At 35.0% G+C, this 13,803-nt stretch overlaps 3 protein-coding genes across 5 annotated transcripts in view; 2 read left to right on the forward strand and 1 right to left on the reverse strand.

The window, feature by feature from the left end:
• The window catches only part of LOC131929916 (uncharacterized), a 54,845-nt gene extending 49,564 nt beyond the window's left edge, over positions 1-5,281 (forward strand). For both annotated transcript variants that reach the window (XM_059286297.1, XM_059286298.1), the window contains 4 exons: positions 2,354-2,550; positions 3,063-3,195; positions 4,138-4,190; positions 5,204-5,281. In XM_059286297.1, the coding sequence (XP_059142280.1) occupies positions 2,354-2,550; positions 3,063-3,195; positions 4,138-4,190; positions 5,204-5,239 (419 nt within the window). In that variant the 3' untranslated portion in view covers positions 5,240-5,281. The remainder of the gene's footprint in view (positions 1-2,353; positions 2,551-3,062; positions 3,196-4,137; positions 4,191-5,203) is intronic.
• A 5,866-nt stretch (positions 5,282-11,147) lies between these two features.
• On the reverse strand, positions 11,148-12,381 carry LOC131929918 (uncharacterized). The gene is made up of 2 exons (XM_059286307.1): positions 12,021-12,381; positions 11,148-11,496 (listed from the first exon to the last, which is right to left on the reverse strand). The coding sequence occupies exons 1-2, from the start codon at positions 12,175-12,177 to the stop codon at positions 11,165-11,167; spliced, it is 489 nt and encodes a 162-aa protein (XP_059142290.1). The 5' UTR covers positions 12,178-12,381; the 3' UTR covers positions 11,148-11,164.
• A 71-nt stretch (positions 12,382-12,452) lies between these two features.
• The window catches only part of LOC131929919 (nucleoporin NUP188), a 34,717-nt gene continuing 33,366 nt past the window's right edge, over positions 12,453-13,803 (forward strand). The window contains exon 1 of one of the 2 annotated variants that reach the window (XM_059286308.1): positions 12,453-12,500. In XM_059286308.1, coding sequence (XP_059142291.1) covers positions 12,475-12,500 — 26 coding nt within the window. In that variant the 5' untranslated portion in view covers positions 12,453-12,474. The remainder of the gene's footprint in view (positions 12,501-13,803) is intronic. The other variant, XM_059286309.1, reaches the window with a different exon arrangement.

Genomic DNA, 13,803 nt, shown 5'->3' on the forward strand with positions numbered 1-13,803 from the left:
TGGGTAGAGTATACAATTGTTTACCAAACATCTCGAGTTTTATTCCGGGTCCGAATTCGAAACAGCATACATTCCCTGGGTCTACCCAGCTCTGATAGGAGCCAGACTCACTTTAGGAAAAGTTAAGATGGCTGGGCTTAGTGCTGACTACACTATCCCTTTTATATACCGAAGTCACTGAAACAGGTGAGTTCTACTTCACCTGCCCCATGAAAATTCTGGCTTTTTCTTTGTACATTTTAGTCTCAAATGTTTCGTCCGTATCAGGCTGGAATAACAAGGAATATGATATTTATAGTCTAAAATTAAAAAGTAAAATTATACTTGACTATTACTCTTCCAATTAAAAATTCTGCCTTCATGGTTGCAATTCAAAATTTTTTTTACCGAAGTAGACTGTTACATTATGTCTTAGTAGTGATTTATTACGTCCCTTCGAGTGTTTACCATATCGCTGATGTGTAGCTGATGTGCACCTTTGAGTTAGATAACATCAGATAGAGTAGAAGCAGAGACAATTCATGTCGTCTATGCTTTCTAGTGTAATAAAGTACCAAGGTTAACTGAAGAAACTGTGCCTGTTGTATTAATGGAACATAGACTTTATTGTACAGGGCGGAACATAACAAAGTAGCCAGTCTTAATTTTAATAGAAAGTTTTAGGAAGGAAGTTGAAGAGTTTAATTTACTCCAAACTTCCGTCATTCTAGATCTATAAGTAAATATTAAACGTGATGTTTGCCTCACCAATCGATTTTTATACCTGTTATAATGTATCATAATATAGGTTTAGAATATATCCATTTGGTGGAAGATATTTTCCCCTGTAAAAAGTGAAGCCGTTGGCGTACTGTGTTAGTGTGTAATGTAGCTGTGTAAGTGTGTTATCTGTGAGTTGGCTAAGAATGTAGCCAGAGAGAACACCTTATATAATATAATAAAGTATTGAAGTTAACTTGAATGAGTCTAAGGGGGTCATCCATTTATGAGGTCCACAAAAATTTGGAATTTAGACCCCCCCCCCCACTCCCACCTGCGTCTACTTTCGACGATTCCCCCCACCCCCCCCCCCCCCCCACCCTATTGTGGACGTCCACAAAAATTTAGTAGACCTCTCAAAACAATCTGCAAAATCACTGATTTGGCGTGGTCGAGTCGGTAAAGCTCATGGTTGCTAAACCGAAAAGTCTCGAGTTCAAACCCTCGGTCAGATGAGGCTCGTTAGCTGTGGACAGCCACTCTTCTAGGAGAGACAACTCCAAAAATAAAACAACGGCTGCCTTGTAGTTTGTACTTGGTTGGACAAAGGCTATGGAACAAATGCAAAAATAAAAGCAGGCTGAAATCGGAGTCAATGGCCTCAACGGCGAATAACCAGTTGACACGTAACGCTTTATTGTGTTGGAAAGAGGTCGTCGAGCAGGTAAAAGCTCATGGTTGCCAAACCAAAGTCTCGAGTTCGATCTCTTCTAGCACTTAAAATTAAAAACGAAGAAGAAGAAGAAGCCTGATTCTTTAATATGCGTTGTGTACATTGCTATATTATTAACTGATAATATTATAAAGGGATTCGATAATTTCGGTAACATCTATTACTATGCCTTAAGTGATTTGAAACTAAGGGGAGGTAACAATTTCTGATTGATCTTTTCTTTGTCTGTAAATGGCTGCTTTCACTGGGCGGGAGGGGGGGGGGGGAGAAGGGAGGGAGAAGGGAGGGGGTAATGTTGAATTCACATATTATTAATTGCTGATAAGCAGAAAATAAAATAACTAGATGGCGGCGTATACTACGTCGCAGGTTAGCTCGTATAAAATAATTAAGACCTGAAATAGTTTAGTATAGAAACTCATTATTGGCCAATTTGCCAGTTACATAGCCTTAGCTAAATAAACACAGATCTATATAAAATAATTAAGGTTTGAAATAGCTTAGTATAAAAACTCATTATTCGCAAATATTCAAGATAGAGCTAGATCTAGAATCTAAGGCTTCTTTATGTACGTGACGCGGAGTCATTCCATATATATATATATATATATATATATATATATATATATATATATATATATATATATATATATATATATATATATATATATATATATATATATATATATATATATGGCCCCCACAAAAATTCAGCCAGGCGCCCCTCTCAAGCTTAATCGCTCCTGCCTATTAAACATTATTTAGCTGGAATGTGATAATCATAAATGTATGTCTTAAAAGATAATAGATCATTATAAGAAATTAGCTCTACTTAATTTAATCAAAATACCTAATTGTAAACTACATTTTACTTCGTTTTTTTTAAGTATCTACAATAATGCATGTATTTTTTACTTGCAGCAAAAACAGTTTTCTTTGACAAGAGTTCAAAATTATTTTGTGTAAGAGACTATAGTTCTGTTAAGAAAAAAGGGAATTCTAGTTTCCAAGATCAAGTGAAGCAGGCACAAAATTTTATTTTTAGCATCATTAACTTGATTTATAAAGGGGAAAAAGAAAGTAAGAATGAAAACGATGATGTAACGCATTATATGGAGGTAATCTTTACATATTTTTTGTCATATTAATAAAATCCTTCTGTATCAGATTATTACCATCTGACTTAATCTGCTTCAGTGAAGAAAATTGAAATCTTTCCAGTCTTTTAGTTTCTAATAAAATTAAAAGTTAATCAGAATTTTTAACCATTAAGCTACAGAGCATTGACGATGTGGCCTAGCAAAAACGCGCTAGACTGCTAACCTGAAAGTAGCGAGTTAGAATCCGAGTTCAAGTCTGTCTATGAGTCCACCCAGCTCAAATGGGTACCTAATTCACGCCAGGAAAAGTAAAGGCGGCTAGGCATAGTGCTGACCACACTATCTCTTCATATGTCACAGAACAGGTCAACTCCAGGCCTACTTCACTTACCCCATGGACCGTCAGGTTCGAAAAAGGGGTACTACGGAGCATAATTTAAATATTTGTGGGATATTTTTTCTGTCCTTTATGTTGTGCTTAATAAAATTGTATATCTTTTGGCTCTGATTTAATTTACACTGTTTTACAGAAACTGAAAATTCCAGATAATGGAGATGTTAATGTAAAGAAACTTGTGAATCTACTTAAAGAAGCTGTTAAACTCGATGACAAATTTCCTGATGTCTCAGAAGTAGTGACGTTTTTAGAAAGTTTTAAAATGGGTATTTGCCTACGTTGTTCTTTGAAAATAATACTTATAATTTTGCGGAAGACATTTCATTTACTATATGTCTGCATGGAAGGGAACGCTTTTCCCTCAACCTACCCTAGGCTGGGCGGCAAGCAGTACTTTTACTTTCTCGTATGCAGAGTATAGAGGAAGTATTGTAATGGTGCACAAAAATTACATGCAATTTTGAAAGTTTTCACCGTTTTACACCTCAGTACTTCAGTATATACGGAGTATAGGGGACTTATTTTAATCAGGCAAAAATTCTAAAGCCAGATGTATCAAAATTTTGCCGTTTTTGCGTGTAATCGAGTCGAAAAAACTGGGTTTTGCAATTCTGTATATCTGTGTGTGTTTGTCTGTCTGTGAACACGAGAACTTGAGTACCGTTACAGTTAGGTAGATGAAATTTCATATAATAAGTGTTACATCTACTTTGTAGTTCTGTTTCAACTTTTCATCGATTTCTGATAGCCGGAAGTGAAGTTATTCAACTTTCGGCTTTTCAAAAGCATACAACTTGAGTACTGTTTCTGATAGATGAACTTTCAAAAATTAGTAAAGTATTTAGTTCTCTGTTTTCTGTCAAATTTTGAGTTATTTCCGATTAGCGGAAGTAGTACTTAACGCTATTTCCGATTTCTCAAAAAAATTGCATATGAATGAATAAAGTACTAATGTTCCATACTATTATACACACATCGTTTGCTGTTCACTTGGCGGTAATTCTTTTTCATCGAAATTCTATTCTATTTTAAAAAGTATTTGAAAATAGATTTTAAAAAACTATGTCTGTATCTCGAGTTGCCATCCCCCATAGAGTTTTATAAGAAGATTCGAGAAAAGTTTGGGGAGATCGCTTTATTATTTAGTTATTGAAAGATGCATGTATTAGCCTACAAGTTCATACAAAATATTTTACTAATTATTTCAGAGCTTGAAAATGTTCAGGAAGATCTCTGGAATTACTTCTTTTCAGACAATGAGGTTAATATGCTTTTACATTTCTAATAATTATATATATATATATATATATATATATATATATATATATATATATATATATATATATATATATATATATATATATATATATGGAGGGAGGGATGGAGCGATGGATGAAGAAGGGATTTGTAATCGTGCACTAAAATCACATGAAATTTTGACAATTTTCGTATGTTTTACAACTCATTACTTCATCATATTTATATATGTAAATGTAAGGGGCTTGGAAGTTATTTAAATTATTATTTTATTACAAAAAGGTGAATGCCGCTTTTTATGTTCCTTTTGAGGATTGTTGTGGTTTTTAGTTAAGTAGTCCGCTAGTATATATTATATTTTTATATTACTTATGCAAACTTTGTTTTGGTGTGTGGTTCCACTTTGTAATTGTTTTATGTCGTGAATGTTAGTTATTGTTGTATTCGGGACTATTTTCTTGTGCGTAGTATTGGTTTTTAGTTCGTGAATGTGGTGTGTGGACAGAGAGGGACATTCTGCGGGAATATCGAGGCCCGTGTGTTGAAGAGTTTTTGTGTCGCATTTCTGTGGTGTATGGTAACATAGAGATATTTGTATAGTGTTTTATTTTCTTTTAATAGTTTTCTTATTTTGTATACGAAGTGACTACTTACTATTTAGTCACTTCGACTTTGAGAAGTCTCAATGGATGTTGTATCCAGACCACGTGGTAGTATGATGGTCTGGGTTTAGTCATGGATTAATGTAGATTTTACTTTCATTTATGAGAACCTCTTGTTGAGGCTGATAATTGTGTGCATTGAACTAGTAGTTTTATGCTCAGTGACCTGATATTTACATTTAAGTGTGTTCTTTGTGAACTACTTGTGGATGTTTAGATTTAATCTTGTCACCCCTCATTTGAAGGTTGATTTATGTACAATATCCATTTTATTTCAATTTTGTGTCATATTAGTTCCTTGTATATAACCTTTTTTACATTTAAAATAATTTGTGTCTATATTTCCTCTTTCTAGGACGGTAGTCCGAATTTGGGTGTTTCGTTGCGTTAAGTACTGTTTTGTTCCGTTATGTTTTGTATATGTAGTTTATCCAGATCTATTCCTTTTTACTTAAATTATTGGTTCCAATGTTCTTGTAAAATAAATTCTATAACTATAAACTGTTAAAATATTTTTTTACATTTTTTTAGAAGTTTCTTAGACTAAGGTTAAGAATAGGATTCAACCACCGTGGGTTTCACCACGGTTGCACTGACCCGGACAGTTATTAGGTAAGCCTATGGACGTAACATAGTTATCCCTCACTAGCAGGGTTTACAAATTGGTAGCACGAGTGGGGTCAGTGCTTTAGTCTATCTAAATTTTTGGTTTCTGTTAGGGCAAGGTTAGTTTAGCTAAATTTTTGTTTTTGATAGGCCCATTTGGAACCATATGTGTTTAGTTATAGTTTATGTTTAGTGTAGGGATTGTTTAAACACCCAATTCGGACGAGATGGCGGGGAACCCCATGAACATCGTTATCGTGCCACCCAGAAAGGTTAAAATCCAGAGGTTCCATGGAGACAGCCATGCTTTGGAGGTGGAACGTTTCATTGAAGAGGTGCAGGTCGCATGGAGGGCTAGGAAAGACCTCTCTGTTGAAGAAATAAAAGACCTCCTCTGGCATTACCTGGGGGAGTCTGTTAAAGAGGATCTCCGATGTAGGGACAATGATCTAGAGCAGGACCCTGAGTCAACATTAAGACTCCTGAGGGACATTTATGGGGAAAAGCGTAGCATTCCCCAACTGATGGCCCAGTTTCAAAGGGTGGTGCAGGGCCCAAATGAGACAGTGAGGTCTTATTCCACCGTCTACACCAAGCCTTTAGGGTGCTTACAGTCAGGCAAGCAAACCTACACAGGGCCCCTATAAGTCAAGTCGTACTGCGAGACCAATTCGTGCAGAACCTCAACCAACCCCTGTTAGGCGTCACCTGGAAGAAATGGTCTTTCGTGACCAAACGGCGACCTTCCTTGTCATAAGGAATGCAGCTGTCAGATGGGCACAAGATGAATGCCCAGGCAGAGAGTCTGAGAGGGTAGCAACTCCAAACACCAGGCTTGATATGCCAACGTTCGTGCTTCCCATCAAATCCAACATGGAGGACAGAGTAGACAAATTGGCAGCACAAATCTCTAGAGTTTCTGCTCTCATTTTCCCAAGGGGAACGCCATTTGCACCCGACAAGCAGAGGCCGACTGTGAGGACCAGGTCCTGCTTCAAATGTCACCAGCTCTGCCACATTGCCCGCAACTGTGATGGCAACATGTCTGATATCTGCACTTTTGAATTTGTATTGCTTGCAAGTACCGCAAGCTGTTAAGAGGGTGAATGTAAGGGGCTGGGGAGTTATTTAATTATTATTTTATTTTTATTACAAAAAGCTGAGTGTCGCTTTTTGTGTTCCTTTTGGGGATTGTTGTTGTTTTTAGTTAAGTAGTCCGCTAGTAAGGCGATATGATTATGATTTTCAAATGATTTATAGTTGCTTTGTCTCGTTTATATTTTTATATTACTTATGCAAACTTTGTTTTGGTGTGTGGTTCCACTTTGTTTTATGTCGTGAATGTTAGTTATTGTTGTATTAAACACTATTTTCTTGTGCGTAGTATTGGTTTTTTAGTTCGTGAATGTGGTGTGTGGACAGGGAGGGACATTCTGTGGGAATGTCGAGGCTTGTATGTTGAAGTGTTTCTATGTCGCATTTCTGTGGTGTATGGTAACATAGAGATATTTGTTTTATTATGTTTTCCTTTTAATAGTTTTCTTATTTTGTATACGAAGTGACTACTTACTATTTAGTCACTTCGACTTTGAGAAGTCTCAATGGATGTTGAATCCAGACCACGTGGTAGTATGATGGTCTGGGTTTAGTCATGGATTAATGTAGATTTTACTTTCATTTATGAGAACCTCTTGTTGAGGCTGATAATTGTGTGCATTGAACTAGTAGTTTAATGCTCAGTGACCTGATATTTACATTTAAGTGTGTTCTGTGTGCACTACTTGTGGATGGTTAAGATTTAATTTTGTCACCCCTTATTTGAAGGTTCATTTTGTACAGTATCCATTTTATTTTCAATGTGTGTCATATTAGTACCTTGTATATAGCCTTTTTTACATTTAAAATAATTTTTGTCTATTTTTCCTCTTTCTAGGACGGTAGTCCGAATTTGGGTGTTTTGTTCCGTTAAGTACTGTTTCGTTTCGTTTTATATATGTAGTTTATCCAGATCTATTCCTTTTTATTTAAATTGTTGGTTCCCATGTTCTTGTAAAATAAATTCTATAAACTGTTAAAAGTTTTTTTTGTTTTTTTTTTAAATAGTTTTTTAGACTAAGGTTAAGAATAGGATTCAACCACCGTGGATTTCACCACGGTTGTACTGACCCGGACAGTTATTAGATAAGCCTCTGGACGTAGCAAGGTATACCCCACTAGCAGGGCTTACATGTACAAAGTATAAGGGACTTATTTTAATCTGGCTAAAATTATAAATGCAAATTTATCAACATTTCTGTGTTTCGTGCGTAACCAAGCCGGACAAAAATTGGGCTTTGCAATTTTGTCCGTATTTCATTGTGTGTGGCTGTAAACACAATAGTTTGAGTACCATTACAGCTAGGTTGATGAAATTTCATGTGTATGTATTATATCAAATGTGTAGTTCTGTATCAGATTTTCAATGATTTCCGATAAATGGAAGTGGGTCTTATTCTACTTTTAGTTTTTCTAAAGCCTATAACTTGAGTACTGTTTCAGATAGATAAACGAAATTTCACATGTAAGTTACACATCCAATTTTTTTGTCTTCTGTCAAATTTTGAGTATTTTCCGTTGACCGGAAGTAGTAATTTCCGATTTCTCAAAAGCGAAAATGAATTTAGAAAGTACTATTAATATTTAGCACTATTATACACATATTGTTCTATTATATTTTTAAAAGTTTAAGTATTTAAACATGGAATAAAAATGATGTCTATTTCCCGAGTTGCCATCCCCCGTAATGTCATTGGAAAATATTCGAGAAAATTTAGGGGAGATCACTCCCGATTTATGTAAAATAAGATAATGTAGCATAATTTGAGCCTGCTTAGGAGAATATTATCCAGTACTATCTTGTTACCACTTGCTTTGACAATCAAAGTGTCAGCACCAAGAGAAGTTTTCTGGTCAGTTTTATTTTGCCTAATACAGCTGAATATTCTTTCGCAGCAAGCTGAGCTGTGTGGGATAGTTGACTGAAAAAACCTTGGGTTTTGGTAAGTGTTGAAACAGCTGCTCACCCGCGATCTAAAAAATATCTGACAGAACATGATTCAGCTTGTGTTTACAAACATGGATCCAAAATTTCAGAATTTTTTATAGAGGATTGGCAAAAGGTTTTATTTTTTCAAAAATTAAGAATATCCTTATAAAATTATTCAGCTTCCATAGATGACACTGATTTTTCATTCCGACAAGAGAGTAGATATTCAACTGTCAAATCACTTATTAAAATATCTTCAACACGGCTCCTGGTAGCTCCTTAACAATAACATTAACACTTCATTTTGAAAAGTTACCATTTCAGGTAGTTTCATCTTAAGCTTGCAACATAAAAATAGTCTCCACAAATTGTAACTTTTAAGATTAACTTTTTTATTAAATGCTAAAGTTAATGGTAATAAACTTGTGCCATAAGTGAAATCTCAATAATTTTTTAAAAACTTAAGAAAATAATAAAAATGAGATACATTAAAAAATACTTCAAGATATAAACTACAACCTAAAACAAAAAACGGAAACCATGTTTGAATTTTCAATTACTTTTCACAAATTTATATAAAAATAACAATTGGTAACTTTAAACTATAGTTTCAACAGCACATTAGTTGTCAATAAACTAAACTTAAATTTAGAAAAAATTAAATGTCTTAATTAATCATTAGTTTAAAGATCTAGATTAGATCTAACTAGATTAACTGTCACTAACTAGATTAAAGAAAACTCTTAATTTTGTATAAGTCATAAGTAGTAAAATTATAGATCTAGATTAATATAGATCTACATAAAACTTTATTGAACGATCATATGGCAAAAAACAAATAAAATCAGATATTTTTTAAAAATACTCTGACATCGAGTTAAAAAAGAAATATTTCAAGGTAAGCTAAGACATAGATAGGGAACTCTTAACTTACTAAAAAAAAACGTATAGAAAAAAAAAAGTATTAATATTAATTAAGACAGTCTCGAGCCAAACATCACTTGGGTGACCAGAAAGATGCGCAACGGAAAAAGGAAAAAAAAGCGCAACGGAAAAAAGCGCCAAAAAATGCGCAACGGAAACAGAAAAAAGCGCACACAGAAAAATGCGCAAAGAAGAGTAATTTGCACTAGCAAAAAATGCGTAAACAGAAATTTGTGTAAACAGAAAGATGCGCATCAAGAAATGTGCGCACACCGCAAAATGCGTAAAATGAAGTTTTAGCATGAGACCTATTTGGAGTTGGTGACACATTTATACATGATTGTTAGAGCTGCTGTGAGAGTGTCGAGTTTGACCTGACACCATCTACTACCATTTAAAGAATACCACTACCGTGAGCATTCACATCACAACGACACCAGCGATAATAATTTTACACAATGCTTATTATTTTCTTGTTCAATATTAGGTCTACATGTTCTACCTATACACAACGTCACCCTCCGTAGCCACAAATGCAGTACTTGATAGTTATTTTGGAATATTTTCTGCATTGCATCTGGCTTGTTAAAACTAACGTAGTCGTCATGGTGCCACATCATAACCCAAGGCGTGTAATAGCACCCAGACGGGGTGCCGACGAACACGCCTGATTCCATTTGTTGAATGACTATAACGCCCAATCTTATCCAGTCTATTGCAGAGTTTAAAATTAAAAACGAACGTAAGTGCCATAGTGCTTACGGGATAGCATGCGGCGCCAAAAAACACCCTGTCGGGGTTCCGGCGAACGCGTCTGATTCAATTTCGTGAGCGACTATAACTATAACGCCCCATCTTATCCATTGTCTATCGCACTGTTTACAACGAACGCAGGCATCATTGCGCTCACGGGAAAGATCAGGGCGCCAAATCAAAACCTTCAGGGGTGCAGGGGGGGACGCGCCTGATTCGATATAGTCAAGGATTATTGTTGACAATCATGTTTTTAGTGTAAAGCCTTTTTAAAAAAAACGAACGTAGGCGCCATAGTGGTCACAGGGGAGCCAGAGGTGCTTCAGGTCACGCAATAGCCGGGGCGCCGGCGGTTGCACCTGTTTAAGTTTTTGCGCTGAATATAGCACTACCCATCACCCGCTATGCAGGACGCCCGTTTGACGGATATCAAGTGCAAAGATAGCTGCTCTAGAACTCTGGGCGCCAAACTGTATATTGACTAAATCATAAGAAATATTAGTTTTCTTTTTTGCAGAAATCTTCTAGGGAGTGTTCTCATTTACTCTCCAAAGTTTCAGGGCACTTTCATGAACTGTGTCAAACCGCATCCATTTTTATTTTTTAAATACCGTTTATATAGAAAAATCACAACCTCCTGGGGCGCCGCTCTTGCAAAATTAACAACGACTATTTTGCAGAACCCTTCCTTGTAGTGTTGTAACCCCCCCCCCTCCAAAGTTTCATGGCGATCGGATGAACAGTGTCAAACCGCAATCGACTTTTATTTTTTATATACCATATATAGAGAAGAATCTAATCGCGCCAGGACAGTGCGCCACACCTGCGAATTTGAAATTATTTTTTTGCAGGATCCTCCACAGGATTTTTTTCAAAAACTTCCAAAAGTTTCACGGCGATCGGATGAAAGGTGTAGTCATGCATAAAAGACACTATTTATATTAAAATTATTTTCATAAATAAGCATTTAACAATTTAAGGCATAAATTCATAAATAAAATAATTCATTTATTTCTTCTTCTTTTGCTTTGTTTTAGTTTTTGTAACTTCACCTAAATCTTTACTAGTGGTTGGTGTTACTGTTCCTGTAGCTGGATGGCTGTCAGAGAAACTCTCCGCCATAGATTTCAGCTGAGACATAGATTCAAGCATCTCCTGACCCATCTCTTTTAAATGCAGGTACTGGTTCTCCAGCCTCCCAGGAACCTCCTTCAGGTCGGTGTACAAATTAATCAGCTTCAAGACATTGCTGTACGAGGATTCAACTTCATCCAGGTTTATCTGTTGCAAGTCTGTTTCAGTCTCATCTGAATTTTGCTGCTTTTCAGTATAACTTTTGGCTGCATGCGAGAGAAAGATACATTTTTATTAGCAAAAGTCATACTGTATTCTAGATATTCTACTTCTAGCCTAGTCACTATAAAAGAAAAAAAAAACTATACATCTTAAGACATAAAGATCCATTGGGGAGATGTTGTAGCGTTCATATGTTTCTTGACATATAGGCCTATAGGACTATAGTATAGTTTAATAAATAAATATTAAAATGCCTACACTCTAGACTACACTCTGAGTCCTCCTAGATCTTGTATTTTAAGAAACTAATAATAGTAATACATAGTAGTATGTATGTAGGCCTAGTATGTAGTAATAATTTTAAATATTAATATTAATAAATTAGGCCTAATAATAACTTAGGCTTAGTTTAGGGCCTTAGTTACTAAATAGTTAGGGCTAATATTATTTATTTAATATTATTAGGCCTAATGTAGGCCAAGGCCTAATTATTAATAAAATAAAGAGGCCAAATTTAGGCCTATAAATTAACTATTTTACCCTAAAAAGAATAATTTAAATATCTCACCATTATTTGTAGTAGAGGCCAACGTATCTTTGCCTATTTGAAAAACCACGTCACCTTGTATCTGTTGTGGTAGCTGGTCTAAGTCCGATGAAATTGCTTCCCATGAAGGAGGTTTTGGACGCTCAGGTAGACGATTGGTTTTTGACATAACTCCCATTTAGTTAGTCCACACTAGTTGAATCTTAAATTTTATGCGACTCCTTTAAACTTTAGTTTACACAAATGTTGTGGCTAGTTGAGCACTAAGAATAATATATGACTAGACTAAACAGTATTAAATATTAGGATAAAAACTGGTTTGTATAGGCTAGGCCTAAAAATATCGTAACGTAAACACAACACGGTACTCTTCTGTTATAGAATCTAGATCTAGGAGATTTAATTTAAAGATGTTGATGTTAACAGGAAATAATTCAGGGGAAGCTACTAGCGTTATATTACTATCCCATATTTAATGATGGCGGGACGTAAGGCAGAGAGGTATGATTTAATTAAATGGTTTTCTTTTGCTTATTTGATTTAGATATGATTGATTAAAATAGCATTAAAACATTGGTAAACCTCAATTTTAGCGTATTTTATTCTCCGCTTCTTGTTTACCTCCAGTTGAGCGTATTTTATTATAACAACCGAAACACCAAAACAGGAAAACACGATTCGATTTATTATTTCTAGATCTAGGCCCCTAGGCCCTAGGCCTATTGTATTTTTGTTTTAACAAATGAATAAAAATGAATAAAAAAAAACAAAGAGACTGACTTTGTTTTAGCTTTTGATAATTTACTTTTGTTAAAAGTTGAGAAAAATCCAAATTTAGAACATTGAATGTGCAATGTTCGTGTGTCAGAATTTTCATGGCAATGGATGGGTGAAATAGTCAGAAATACGTACCTAAACGTAACTCACAATTGCAAAGGCGGTCAAGTTTGTATTGTTACAAGTATCATTAATGAACTTACAATGACCCCTAAACTGAGGCCAACACAATTTCAAACAGCTATTGCCTGAGCTATGATGTATGCTGATAATTAAAGTCAGTGTTAACTCACTGTGAACCCGTGACCGTGTAAGGATTTTTCTCCCACTGACGATCACACGATATTTAATTGGAACAGTTCTAATGCTTTTTTATGTTTTTTTTTTACCTTTTCAAATAAAAAATCGCATTCATAAAAAAAAAATAAGTAGATCTGTGTTTTCCTAACGTTTTTGTGTGTTTCGGTTGTGTTTACAATAAAATACGCTCAACTGGAGGTGAACGTCAAGCGGGGGGAATAAAATACGCTAAAATGGAGTTTTACCTAAAACATTTACATATTAACATCAAGCCTAAAATCTATTTTAAAGAATTACGTTCACATTTTTTAATTTCTTGTGTCATGAACTAACAACTTCAGTCTCAAACTACTGCAGTTTCTGCTGTTAGATTTAGTACTACTATTCTAGATCTTGATTCTAGATCTAGATTCTAGTAGTAGAATGATGTCTAATAGTATTAGATCTAGAATAATCTAGATCCAGATTCTAAATTAGAATTAGAATCAAAATGCACACAAATAGTAGATCTAACTGTAAGATTAATATTTAAATTATTAACGAAGTGACTACTCTGGAAAAAGATTTTGGATGATATTTAATATTTAGAATCAACTACATGGAGAAAAAACAGCTCTTTCTGTCCTTTTTAGCTCCAAAAAATGCTGGGAAAACACGCATTTAATTGGTTGTTGGGGGATACTATAAAATCTCAAGGGTTTTCTCTAAATTTTTACCTAAATCAACT

This window comes from Physella acuta, unplaced genomic scaffold (assembly GCF_028476545.2).
Source record: "Physella acuta isolate Inbredline_101_S28 unplaced genomic scaffold, ASM2847654v3 ptg001693l, whole genome shotgun sequence".
NCBI lineage: Eukaryota > Metazoa > Mollusca > Gastropoda > Physidae > Physella > Physella acuta.

What these genes read in the sequence shown, in the direction of transcription:
- LOC131929918 (XM_059286307.1), bottom strand. Translation starts at nt 12,177, where the DNA reads ATGGGAGTTATGTCAAAAACCAATCGTCTACCTGAGCGTCCAAAACCT. An exon ending in GGCCTCTACTACAAATAATG is followed by an intron (nt 11,497 to 12,020) that starts GTGAGATATTTA and finishes TCTCGCATGCAG; the next exon opens with CCAAAAGTTATACTGAAAAG.